The sequence below is a fragment of the Mya arenaria genome, chromosome 15 (assembly GCF_026914265.1).
Source record: "Mya arenaria isolate MELC-2E11 chromosome 15, ASM2691426v1".
NCBI lineage: Eukaryota > Metazoa > Mollusca > Bivalvia > Myida > Myidae > Mya > Mya arenaria.
This window is the reverse complement of record NC_069136.1, coordinates 7980062-7994495: the sequence shown is the minus strand read 5'-3', so window position 1 is coordinate 7994495 and position 14434 is coordinate 7980062. Positions and strand designations below refer to the sequence as shown.

Genomic DNA, 14434 nt, shown 5'->3' with positions numbered 1-14434 from the left:
TTCTAGAGGCGTTATACAACCAGAACATCATTCATTTATTCGTGAATTTAAACAAAAACACAGGTCAAAATAGGGTGTTTGCCTTTAATTGAAGAAATGGTAGTGTTACAGTCTCATTATTTACCAATTTCGAGTAAATTAGCATCGTCAAACAACATTCACCAGGCACTCGTAAGTTGTCACATTTACAAGAATTCTTTGAAATCTAAATATTACGATAGTAATAAAATATTTATACAACAGGTTAATGTAATAATAACTTAAGGCTAATAATTCGTTTACCACATTCGACGGAAGATTGGCGGAAGGTTAACGGCAGGCAACAAAGTAATCACCTGTATTGTAAGTTAATTAGAGTAAAGCGAATACAATGGCTTTCATCTGACCTAACGAAAAACACAGAATCCAACGGGTGTTCCAGGTAAAATCCTATAGGAAACAGTTTGTTGTCACGGGAACAGCACTGCGCTAATTCTCTCCTAGTATTCATGTATGTTGATTGCGTGATACAAATTTGTATTTTAGCATTTCCCCTTATTCACACGAGAACCTAATATCTCGATAAAGTTAGTTCACTATTGTTGTTTTTTTGTGTATAATTTTTGTAGTAGACCTATTTACATTCTTAAGAATTGTTTGCAGTTTAAAAGCAAATCGTGAAACTACTTTTTGTTTCGTAAAATCAAGTCGACGTAAGCCATCTGACATATATTTACTTACACTGGAGCATGCTTAAATGATTAATACTTTTAAAGAAATAACAAAAGTGACAGTTACTGTATGAATTTATTCATTATCAATAACAGCAAATGATACATGGGGCCAATAAAACACTTCTATCAGATAGTGCCCAGGATGTTTCCCAAAATCGTTTGACTTTGTCATTAAATTAATTTAATTATTCAGTTCAGGCCAATTTCCAGTGCTTCACATTCGAGTCACAGTTACAGATTCACGATACGTGTTGAAATAAATTGTCGATCTGATGTTTAGAAAGTATATTCAGTTCTCAATCATTCTTAAATCTTTGACTGTCAGCAAGATCACTCAACACCAACTGATTTGCGTCTGCTTGTTCACTAACTAGTTTATACCTCATCGAATGGTTTGTATTCTTTCAATCTTTTACGTGATCGAGGGAATGTAAATCTTCTTCATTCATCTCACAATCGACCAGGAAGTGTACAACGGAAATGCTGTATCGGTGGATGCGCATGCGGACAGTAATCTCGGTGTATTTCCGTACCGATAGACAGTATTTCTATCAATAAACTTTTAACCGCTTGGCTACAGAAAACAGTACTGACATCTGTCGATCACGTATGGTCATTTTTTTTTATTGAGAACGTTCTTGAGGTATTAATAATATTCAGTTTGTGTAGTTGTTTTTGCTTTTCTCAAGAAATGTCAACACGGTGTAAAGTTTCAAAATATCTTTAAAGCAAATTCATAATATAGCGTACTTTCTACACTGTGACTAGTACATTTATTCTCACATCTCAGCTCCCCCAACTGATGGGAGGCTGAACCTCTGTCAATAAAGACTTTCTGACGTACATTTCTCACGTTAATACACCCCTGTGCGAGAGGAAAACAAGCATACACTTGGACGTAACCTTTGTGCTTAAGCTGGAGTTAGTGAGATATTAATAGAATGGATTTATGAGAGAGTAATTCGAACGATTATGAATTAGTTATTAAGATTGAAGATTTGGTGAACATTAAAGAAGCGATTTAACAACGCATTTAACAAGCTATAAGTGACATGTATGACCAATGATTTAAGTTGTATGAATGCGGTATACATCCCCAGTGTATGGTTCCACTTAATCCGTACAGTGGATTAATTACAGACTGTTTACAGGATTAATAGGCAGTAATACATTGGTTTATCATCTTTGTGACACATTCAAGGAGCCATAAACGTAAAACGTAAAAGGTAATTAAGAGTATAATTGTACAAAATTGAAATATAATTTATATGTTTCCGAACATTAAACAAATTTTTACCAAACTCTACAATTCGTAATATTACGTTTTTGTATTGTTATACATCCTAAAAGGTTGCCCAATATTTGTAAGTTTTAATATTTAATGGGATTGTACTTTTTTGCTAAATTAGTTAACCAGTAAATATTTCATTGACCGGTAATGCTCATTTAGGTTCATTTGGTAAAAAGATGTTTTATTTCTAAAATAACACCACGGACCTAAACACCGGAACATCGGTTATTACAAATGTTTCGTATATCGGGCGGTTACAGCCTTCTTTATCGTTTGTCTGATATTTAATATGCGTGGTTTATCCTGTTGTATTTAACGTACATAAAATAATGTTTTTATTTACGCTACAAGTGTTTTGAATTATTTGGAATAATTGTTCAGTTTTAGTGATGTATAACTTGTAATCAATTTACATTCCTATGAGTAGAACTGTACTTAATTTACGAACGCCTTTGAAGAAAAAAAACACAATCAGTTAAAACAGGAAATAAAGTTTGATTGAAAATCAGCTTAAAATAGTGAAGTGAATGATCCAGTGTATAAAGGATTAATTAAAATGCGTGCACATGTTAAAGGCAGTAAGTACAGTTTCATCATGAATTATGTATCTGACGGGGTTTTATGAGTTTAAATTAAAAATTAAAAAGTAAGCCCGAGTTCTCTAAATGTAATTGATACAAATATGATGTTTAATTTCCTCGCTTAATTAGACTTAGCTTCGAAATGTTTCAATAGTTTCAAACATAAACTGATTAAAATTATTATTTTCAAAAATAATTTATTGTATTGCATGAACGACATTGTGAACGAGTGCATCATCATCATCATCATCATCATCATCATCATCATCATCATCATCATCATCATCAGCATCATCATCATCATGATCATCAGCAGCATCATCATCATCATCATCAACAACATCATCAACAACATCACCACCACCGCCGCCGCCACCACCACCATCATCAACATCATCATCATCATCATCATCATCATCATCATCATCATCATCATCATCATCATCATCATCATCATCATCATCATCATCATCATAATCATCATAATCATCATCAACTAAAAGTGAACATACCACATCATATGTATACTAAGCTGTTGGCTCTGTATTTCAGCGTAAATGTCATGACACGCATAAAGGCCCGGAAAAGCGTTCGTGAGTTTCGACCCAGTCGCCTTTAGGTGCAGGTAATTTTACTGAGTTGTTATACTTGTGTGTTCAAAATTTTACTAGGCAAAATTGTAGAGTACAAACACGGCAATCACTCATTATCGTTACTCTTTTACTTCACATGACACTTTTATAAGACCCAGACAACCTGATTGGACAATATCTTTTACGAATTCTTTTGATTGGATGCTGCCCACAATCGTCGACCAATCAGATGGCACATGAGGCTTGCCATGTTTGATTCCGTAGTATGTAATGTTATCAAATGGTGAACTATTACCTTATACAAGTTACAAAAAATCGACTTTCAACTAGATCTTGTTTCAGCGTTAGATCTGGATTTTGACATTCCTAGGCAGAATTTATTGCCCCTTTTCTACATTTTTACTGACAATAAACAAGTAAACGAATGAATACAATCGAGGAGGTGTAGATGAAAAAAGTACAAATTTCGATTAAAATTATTTTGGGCGCATACATTAGAAAAGGAATGCAATTTTGGTACAAATAAGCAAATGAAATGTTAGGTACGGCATATTGAATGCTTGCAATCTAATTTAATGCATGTTGTATTGCGGATTTTGTGAGTCATTCAGAGCACATTCAATCGACTTATTGTTTGGATTGAGTTGTTGAAATGGATTCAATAATTTTAATTAATATACTCCGCGTTAAAGCTGCACTAAACACTTACAGATTGGCAGTTTTGCCGACTTTTGTTCTGAAAAAAAAAACCTCAACATAATCAGTGATTTCGGTATCAGTGCCTTCAGCTCGGTCATATAAGATCTCTCACAATATTTCAGATCTTAATTGTTCGGAAAACTGCTGAAAAAAATCATTTTTCGTAAAGCATGAGTAAGGTTATAGCTAAACAAAATCAATTTTTGAACGTGAAATATGAAAAACTGCGATCTGATTTTTTGACCTACATCACTGGTTTCTAGACATTTGCACAAAGTTGCCTAATTCCAAGACGAAAACAAAATTGTCAAAACAATCAATCTGTGAGAGTGCAGCTTTAAGCATGGTCCTGGTGGAGTTGCCAAAGCGGCTACTGCAGCATGTCGAGGTTGTTTGCCTAGGGTTTTCATTTAATCCGTTGGATAGCACAACCATGTGCTAGCATTCATTTATAAAATATAAACTTATTGTTTGATTTTTGATTGATCGATCGATCGATCGAATGATTGATTGATTGTTTGATTGATTTTTTGATTGACTGGTTAATTGATTGATCGATCGATCAAATGATTGATTGTTTGATTGATTGGTTAATTGATTGATTGATTGATTGATTGATTGATTGATTTGTTGATTGATTTGTTGATTGATTGATTGATTGATTGATTGATTGATTGATTGATTGATTGATTGATTGATTGATTGATTGATTGATTGATTGATTGATTGATTGATTGATTGATTGATTGATTGATTGATTGATTGATTGATTGATTGACAAGTGGCGACCTGTCGTTTGAAGGGACCATTTCTAATTCGTCTACAAATCAAATGATTATTCTTTGAATTGAACAAATAACGTAGAGATATACAGTTAATGCAGATTTATGTACGTTTAGTATACAGATAATGTGATATACAGGTTAATGTGCGGTAAATACACGGATAATGTGATATACAGGTTAATGTGCGGTTAATATACAGATAATGTGATATACAGGTTAATGTGCGGTTAATATACAGATAATGTGATATACAGGTTAATGTGCGGTAAATATACAGAAAATGTGATATACGAGTTAATGTGCGGTCAATACACGGATAATGTGATATATAGGTTAATGTGCGGTTAATACAAGGATAATGTGATATATATGTTGATGTGCGGTCAATATACGGATAGTGTGATATATAGGTTAATGTGCGGTTAATACAAGGATAATGTGATATACATGTTGATGTGCGGTCAATATACGGATAGTGTGATATACTGGTTAATGTGCGGTCAATATACGGATAGTGTGATATATAGGTTAATGTGCGGTTAATACAAGGATAATGTGATATACATGTTGATGTGCGGTCAATATACGGATAATGTGATATACAGGTTAATGTGCGGTCAATATACGGATAGTGTGATATATAGGTTAATGTGCGGTTAATACAAGGATAATGTGATATACAGGTTAATGTCCGGTCAATATATAGTACAAACGTAAACGGACCTTTCTTTGAAGGCAATGCTTTATACGGTAAAACGTAAACGTACCCTTGATGGCGATCATCTTTATTCAGTGCAATCGTGAACGTTCCCTTGAGGGGCATGCCTTATACAGTACAAACATAAACTTTCCCATGAGAGCGATGCTTGATACAGTACAACCATAAACTTACCCTTGAGAGCGATGCTTTATACAGTACAAACGTAAACGTTCCCTTGAGGGCGATGCTTTATACAGTACAAACATAAACTTTCCATTGAGAGCCATGCTTTATACAGTACCAACATAAACTTTCCCTTAAGAGCGATGCTTTATACAGTACAAACGTAAACGTTCCCATGAGAGCGATGCTTTATGCAGTACAAACGTAAACGTTCCCATGAGAGCGATGCTTTATACAGTACAAACGTAAACGTTCCCTTGAGAGCGATGCTTTATACAGTACAAACGTAAACGTTCTCTTGAGAGCGATGCTTTATACAGTACAAACGTAAACGTTCCTTTGAGAGCAAGCGATGCTATAAACAATACAAAGTAAAACGTACTGCTTAGAACAATGCTTTTTACAGTACAACCATAAACGTTCCCTTGATGGCGATGCCTTATACAGTATAAACATAAACTTTCCATTGAGAGCGATGCTTTATACAGTACCAACATAAACTTTCCCTTAAGAGCGATGATTTATACAGTACAAACGTAAACGTTCCCTTGAGGGCGATGCTTTATACAGTACAAACGTAAACGTTCCCTTGAGAGCGATGCTTTATACAGTACAAACGTAAACGTTCCCTTGAGAGCGATGCTTTATACAGTACAAACGTAAACGTTCTCTTGAGAGCGATGCTTTATACAGTACAAACGTAAACGTTCCTTTGAGAGCAAGCGATGCTATAAACAATACAAAGTAAAACGTACTGCTTAGAACAATGCTTTTTACAGTACAACCATAAACGTTCCCTTGATGGCGATGCCTTATACAGTATAAACATAAACTTTCCATTGAGAGCGATGCTTTATACAGTACCAACATAAACTTTCCCTTAAGAGCGATGATTTATACAGTACAAACGTAAACGTTCCCTTGAGGGCGATGCTTTATACAGTACAAACGTAAACGTTCCCTTGAGAGCGATGCTTTATACAGTACAAACGTAAACGTTCCCTTGAGAGCGGTGCTTTATACAGTACAAACGTAAACGTTCCCTTGAGAGCGATGCTTTATACAGTACAAACGTAAACGTTCCCTTGAGAGCGATGCTTTATACAGTACAAACGTAAACGTTCCTTTGAGAGCAAGCGATGCTATAAACAATACAAAGTAAAACGTACTGCTTAGAACAATGCTTTTTACAGTACAACCATAAACGTTCCCTTGATGGCGATGCCTTATACAGTATAAACATAAACTTTCCCTTGAGAGCGATGCCGTAAACAGTACAAAGTAAAACGTAATACTTAGAATGATACTTTATACTGTACAAACGTAAACGTTTCCTTGGGGGCGATGCCGTGAACAGTACAAAGTAAAACGTTCCCTTGAGAGCGATGCTTTATACAATACAAACGTAAACGTTCCCTTGAGGGCGATGCTTTATACAGTACAAAGTAAACACGGTCCCTTGAGAGCGATGCTTTATACAGTACAAACGAAAACGTTCCCTTGAGAGCGATGCTTTATACAGTAAAAATGTAAACGTTCCCTTGGGGGCGATGCCGTGAACAGTACAAAGTAAAACGTTCCCTTGAGAGCGATGCTTTATACAGTTCAAACGTAAACGTTCCCTTGAGGGGGATGCTTTATACAGTGAAAACATAAACTTACCCTTGAGAGCGATGCTTAATACAGTACAAACTTAAACGTTCCCTTGAGAGCGATGCTTTATTCAGTACAAATGTAAACGTTCCCTTGAGGGGGATGCTTTATTCAGTGCAAACATAAACTTAACCTTGAGGGCGATGCTTTATACAGTACAAACATAAACGTTCCCTTGAGGGCGATGTTTAATACAGTGCAAACGTAAACGTTCCCTTGAGGGTAATGCTTAATACAGTGCAAACGTAAACGTTCCCTTGAGGGCGATGCTTAATACAGTGCAAACGTGAAAGGTTCCCTCAAGGGCGATGCTTTATAAAGTGCAAACGTAAACGTTCCCTTGAGAGCGATGCTTTATACAGTGCAAACGTAAACGTTCCCTCAAGGGCGATGCTTAATATAGTGCAAACGTAAACGTTCACTTGAGGGCGATGCTTAATACAGTACAAATGTAAACGTTCTCTCAAGGGCGATGCTTAATACAGTACAAACATAAACTTACCATTGAGAGCGATGCTTTATACAGTACAAACATAAACGTTTCCCTTGAGGGCGATGCTAAATACCGTGCAAACGTAAACGTTCCCTTGAGGGCGATGCTTAATACAGTGCAAACGTAAACGTTAACTTGAGGGCGATGCTTAATACAGTGCAAACGTAAACATTCCCTTGAGGGCAATGCTTAATACAATTATGGGGGCAATGCTTTATACAGTGCAAACGTAAACTTAACCTTGAGAGCGATGCTTAATACAGTGCAAACGTAAACGTTCCCTCAAGGGCGATGCTTAATACAGCGCAAAGGTAAACGTTCCATTGAGGGCGATGCTTTATACAGTACAAACGTAAACGTTCCCTTGAGAGCGATGCTTTATACAGTACAAACGTAAACGTTCCCTCAAGGGCGATGCTTAATACAGTGCAAACATAATCTTACCATTGAGAGCGATGCTTTATACAGTACAAACATAAACGTTCCCTTGAGGGCGATGCTTAATACAGTGCAAACGTAAACGTTCCCATGAGGGCGATGCTTAATACAGTGCAAACTTAAACGTTCCCTTGAGGGCGATGCTTAATACAGTGCAAACGTAAACATTCCCTTGAGGGCAATGCTTAATACAATAATGGGGGCAATGCTTTATACAGTGCAAACGTAAACGTAGCCTTAAGGGCGATGCTTTATAACATTCAAAAGCTGCAAACGCAATAAACCCGTACTTTGATCGCGATGTTTTATACACTACACCGCAAATCTTACGCTATGGAACGTTACATTATATAGTCGGAAATGTGAATCGTATCTTTATGGAAGAAATAAAAACATGGACCTTTGTCGACGATGTTTTATATCTAGAACAATCGTAACGCAAATGTTTTCTTTCGCTTCAGGAGTATGCTGCTTTCTTGACCGCTGTCGATCACCTCATCATGTTGTTCCGCGTGCTTCAGTTCCACGCGGAACTCCTCGGTTTTGTCCTCAGCCTCGTCACCATTTCCGGTATCGCTGGAACGGACGGAGCAAGCAGTTTCGGCCCCATACAACAAACGACTAAGGGTCGAGTGAAGGGACTGCGCGTTAGCGTTCACGGGACAGACGTTGACATGTACCTCGGAATTCCCTATGCAAAGCCTCCAGTCGGCAATTTGAGATTCCGGCATCCCCTTCCGGCCGACCATTGGTCCGGAGTTCTTAATGCAACTGAAAAGCCAAACGCCTGTCCTCAGGGCTTAGATGAAATGTTTCCTAACGCCGATGGTGCAAACGTTTGGAACGCAAACACTAACCGCAGTGAAGACTGCTTATACCTCAATGTATGGGTCCCCAGAACGGAGCCGGAAGGCTACTCGTACGAAAAACACGTTATGGTTTGGATATTTGGGGGTGGATTTTATTCCGGTTCATCGGCGTTGGATATTTACGACGGACGATACATAGCCGCTGAAAATGACATCATTATTGTTTCTATGCAATATCGTTTAGGTTCTCTTGGCTTTTTGACGCTGTTTCACCCTGAAGCACCTGGCAATGCGGGTCTTTTTGATCAGGTTCTAGCTCTAGACTGGGTCCAACAAAATATTCACTTTTTCGGGGGTAATCCGCATTCAGTGACGCTTTTTGGTGAAAGCGCAGGTGCTGTGAGTGTAGGAATGCACATGCTTTCTCCCCTGAGCAGAGGCAAGTTTCACAAAGTGATATTGCAAAGCGGGGCACCACATGCCGCGTGGGCCGTACTTCCGGATAAAGAAGCTAAAAATAGATCTATGTCGCTCGCGAAATTATTGCACTGCGACCATCACACGGAAATTCCGGATATCATTGATTGTCTAAGAGAGAAGCCAGTGGATAAATTTGTTAATGGAGAATGGTATACTATAACATCCGGTGTGGTGAGATTTCCATTTGTGCCTGTTGTAGATGGCTCATTTTTGACAGAAGCGCCTGAGAAGTCATTAATTACACATAATTTTAAACGCTGTCCTGTTTTACTTGGACACAATAAGCATGAAGCAAATTATTGGCTTCTTTATTATGAGGATAAATTTTTCTCTTTAAGGGATGAACCAAAAATTAGCGAAAGTGCGTTTGACACTTTAATAGATTTAATATTTTTCCATCATCCATTTTACCCAAAAGAATTAAACACATTTGGCAAAGAAGCCATTAAGTTTGAATATCGAAACTGGGTCAACCCGCATGACCAAAGACAGAACGCTATCATGCTTGACCATGCTGTTGGAGACTTTCATTTCATTTGTCCAACAGTGGACTTCGCGCTATTGGCCACAAATGCAGGGAATAATGTGTTTTACTATGTGTATGAACATCGGTCAAGCGTCCATCCCTGGCCTGAGTGGATGGGGGTGCTTCACGGGGATGAAATAAACTTTGTGTTTGGGGAACCAGAAAACAGAACCAAGGGCTACACACATGAAGAGATTCAGTTTTCAAAGAAGATGATGAGATACTGGACCAATTTTGCCAAAACAGGGTAAGTCGGCTAAAAATGTTCACATTTTTCATATATTTGCTTGTGTGCTGTTATTCTTGAAAATTGTATCTACAGTGGATCAATCGTCAATAACAGATAGGTCTATTATCAAAGTAAAACAGGTAAGTAGTTAAATATACCCAGTTTGTTGTCCAATTGTTTCATTGAAATTGGATGATCCTTACTATATATCTACTTTTTTTGAACGTAGTTATTGCTTATTGATTTGAAAAACGCGCCAAATTTGGGCTTCGTGACGTCATACCGGAAATAACGTACTGTATTTGTTTTCCTTCCGCTGTTTTAATGTCCTGCAATGAAACAGACTGGGATTATCATTTTTAGGTCCGTGCTTTCGGTGAAATATGGAGTTTAATCTGTGAAACAACAACTGAAAAGATTTGAATCTGATATTTTCACTGCAAACTTAGACGGAAAAATAAACAACTTTAAGAAGTACATTTAAAATAAATTAATATAATGCATGTTATCTCATCTGAGTTCCTCACTTTAGAAACTGCAAATTATGTCATAAGTTATAATTTTATTTAGAACAAAGATAGCATACGTTTTGGTTTTGTTTTTGACATAAAGAAAACTTGTCGTCTATAAGGGAAATGGTAATCCATTTTTCAAACCTTTTTTGAAGCTGAATGATCGATCATTTGCTTTCGTAAAAAGTCATCAATACAAAATCACCATTACAAACGAAAACATAAATGCATTAATTAAAGTTTATTGATCAATGTTTATTAAATGTTTGATCCAAAACACGACTAAATACTAAACTTCCTAAAGAACTATTTTGCACAAGCCGGCGTAGGAATATCAATCTACGTCATCGACGATAACAACTGTGCGTGAGGGGCGTCCTATTGGAACTATAAAGAAACCCCCAAATTTTCACAAGTGTCTATCGTACACTGAAATCCATAAACATATTTTCTTTCATGCTTTTTCAATGGAACATCATGTTATTTTCATTGCTCTTATTTTGAGAAGATATAAAGAGTTTGGTTTGTTTTCGAACAGTAACACATTGAATGGGCGTTACTGTTCTACAACTACTGTGCGGATAAAGATTATAAGTAGCCCCTTGACCACTCTTGTAAGATTCATCCCAACCCAAGCGTAGGTTGTTTCGCGGAAACGGAGGTTAAACTATTAACAACCTACGCGAGGGTTTGGATGAACCTATCCTACAGGAGCGGCCATGGTAGATGCTTTTTCTCCAACCTCAGTTAACAAAGATAAAATGTATTGTTTTCGTTGGAACTCTTTTGTGCGTAGTGAAAAATATTGATATGTGATGAATTGTGGTTGTTATATAGATATGCACGCAGTTATTCAACACTTAGCAAATAGGTCGTTCTTTTAAAAGTTATGTGGGAAGTACAGCCTTTCTCTTTGGATGGAGCGTGAAAACCTTTTTTGGTGTCATTTAAAGCGAGAAATTATTTATTTGGATTGTAAATATTGCCACCAGACAAGATTTCCATGGAAGATCATCACGCTTTACTGAAAGATTGAAAACTTCAAATGACAAACTTCTTGATATGAGGACTTCCTGCTGTATTTATTGTTTCATATAATGAGTCGTCATACATTGACATTCATTGTGCCTTCTCTGTCAATAAACACTCGCACAATGTCTTACATCGCATCTCCCATCTATGAATTGATATAAAATGTCAGAGGGAACGGGCCAAGTGATAAAACTGGTGTTTTTATATGAAGTAGCACTGTGCATTCTGCTGGGATTCTTCTTAATCATGTTCGCATTGAAATGAAACATGGGTCGTAGAAACAGCTGTAGTTGATTGGTAAATTAACATACTAGAGAACTTACGTAAACACACGTAACCAGAGGCGGGTCCAGGATTTGACATAAGAGGGGCTGTACTTTAAGGACAAGCCTTTTGGTTTGCACCCACTTCCACAGGCACCCATAAAATAATCTCTAAATATGACAAGGGCGGGGGTGCTAGGGGTTCTTTAGTCAATACAGATACAGTGCAATTTGGTGTAATTTATGGATGATATCTCTACCAGTATAATATCTCTACCATAGAGATGCTTGGAAAATTGTAGGGTGGGGGGGCATGGTGCGCACCTCATATTCCTACCCCCCCCCCCCCCCGATCCGCTAGAGGTAATGAGTGGAGATGAGTTGGAAACTCAATACTAAAAAAATGCTTTTATTGTAAATCTGACTTATGGAAGAGCATTTGCTGTATAAACTGCAGTATATGTTACAAATAACATTTGTTAACGATTATTTACACATTTTGCAACAGTAAGTGCACTAGACGACACTTCTTATCAATCATCTGTTGATACTGCATTTTATTTAAACAACGATAGGGTAAACTCTTAACGAAGACTTAATATTGTGCATGTTTTCTCTTTAATGGCATTTATAATAAAATACTGATAAATTAGAATAGTATTTTTGCATTAAATTATTCCGAATAATTAAAAAAAAACAGAGGAATTGCAATGTCTGCACAGTTCGTAGTTGTATGACGTTGGATTGATGATGGCGGTCACTAACCGCGCCAATAATGGCGTTAGCCGTGAAAGGTATCGCACACATGTGACTCATGTTCCTGACGGTTGCCTTTGGTAAATCATTTTACTTATTACATGTAGTATGTTTACATAGTTAATAAAAAAAACCATAGCATACGATGGTCGACATTGTATCAAACTAGCAAAAAAGCATGTTGCAAATTGCCACTCAGAAATCCACTTTAACCGTCATTAACATTCATTTGATTAAATACAGTCGGATTTGATGGCTTGAACACGTCGGTAGGTAGGTAGGTAGTCGGTAAGGCTTGTAAACTTCTGGTCTATGCACTAAGATTGTAAAATAATAACATTGTAAATGTTAAAGGCACTAAGTATATGTTTCCAATTTTGTTTGATCAATTTTGATACATACTCTTGTTTAACTCATTTGTCTTTAAAGCTGCACTCTCACAGATTTACCGTTTTTACAACTTTTTTATTTTTTGTCTTGGAAAGAGCAAACTTTTGCGTAAATATCTGCAAACCAATGATAAAAGATTGCTGGTAAAAGATCTGATCGCAGATTTGCATATTTCCGTTCGACAATTAATGTTTAATGGATGACTTAAACTGCAACAAACATTAATTATTGAACTGCAATATAAAAATCTGCGATTTATTTTGTCAGCAGTCTTATATCACTTGTTTCCATGGATTTTTGGGAGAAAAAATGGCTCGTTCCAAGACAAAAAAAGGTGTCAAAACTTTCAATCTGTGAGAGTGCAGCTTTAATGATAACAACAGCGAGAAAAAACGATCGAAGTACAGATGGACAAATACATTGCATAGGCCTTTGTAAATGGGTGTTTCGAATTAATAGCTACGTGGTCACAAAATCCCCAATTAAAAGAGATCCAAATATCGCTAATTTATTTTTATCTGTGCCTAAATCATATGCAAAATGTTTATTTTTTATCATTAAAGTCAAATTAGTTAAACATGATTACACATCAAATTAAAAACAGAAGTTTTTTGCATCAACATCTATGCCTTTTAAAGATAAGTTTAATTTAAGAATGACTTTATGTCAAGATTCCATTTGTCAAACACCTTAATCGGTATTGTTGGTAGCTATTGTCGTATTGGCTCGGAACGGAACCTAAATCTTGGCTATATTTTACATCAATGCTAGAATGGAGATTGTACCCAGTGTTTGTATGCCACGTGATTAATTACGTCATAAATACTACGTCCGAATGCAACATTTTGCTAGGATTGAATACGTTAACTATTAAAAGATAACTTTACTATTGCTTCACCATTTTGAATAAACATAGCGCAATCAATGATAGTAACGTTTCTTAAAACACATCGAGAAACCTTTTTCGCAATACCGCCACATAATGGAACACTGTCAAAACATTAATTTGGAAACTTGTTTGTCGAAGTGTTTGAGGAAACTAATCATCTTAGCCAACTATTTAAGCGGCATAGAAATTCCCGTTGTTTCATTGAAAATAGTGAAAAAAGTAATCTTTGTTTTTAGTCTTCATAAGAAGCAAAATGTTGTCTTCAAATGTACCATTTATGACGTAATTAAGTGGTATACACACTCAGTTACCTATCGGCCGTGCAATGTCTTTATTATTGAGAAACAGCATTTCTTTCATCAAGTACAATCCAAGTTAAAGGTGCATCAACAACTCATACGGTAAATCACGTACATGTG

General features: G+C 36.5%; 1 protein-coding gene across 7 annotated transcripts in view; it reads left to right on the top strand.

Moving 5' to 3' along the window:
* Positions 1-14434, top strand: part of LOC128220443 (acetylcholinesterase-like) — a 66072-nt gene that overhangs the window by 33998 nt on the left and 17640 nt on the right. For 3 of the 7 annotated variants that reach the window (XM_052928837.1, XM_052928834.1, XM_052928831.1), the window contains 2 exons: positions 3138-3210; positions 8591-10191. In XM_052928837.1, the coding sequence (XP_052784797.1) occupies positions 8630-10191 (1562 nt within the window). In that variant the 5' untranslated portion in view covers positions 3138-3210; positions 8591-8629. Of the gene's footprint in view, positions 1-1530; positions 1940-2305; positions 2583-3137; positions 3211-8590; positions 10192-14434 lie in introns of those variants that run through there. The other 4 variants (XM_052928832.1, XM_052928833.1, XM_052928835.1 and 1 more) reach the window with 4 other exon arrangements.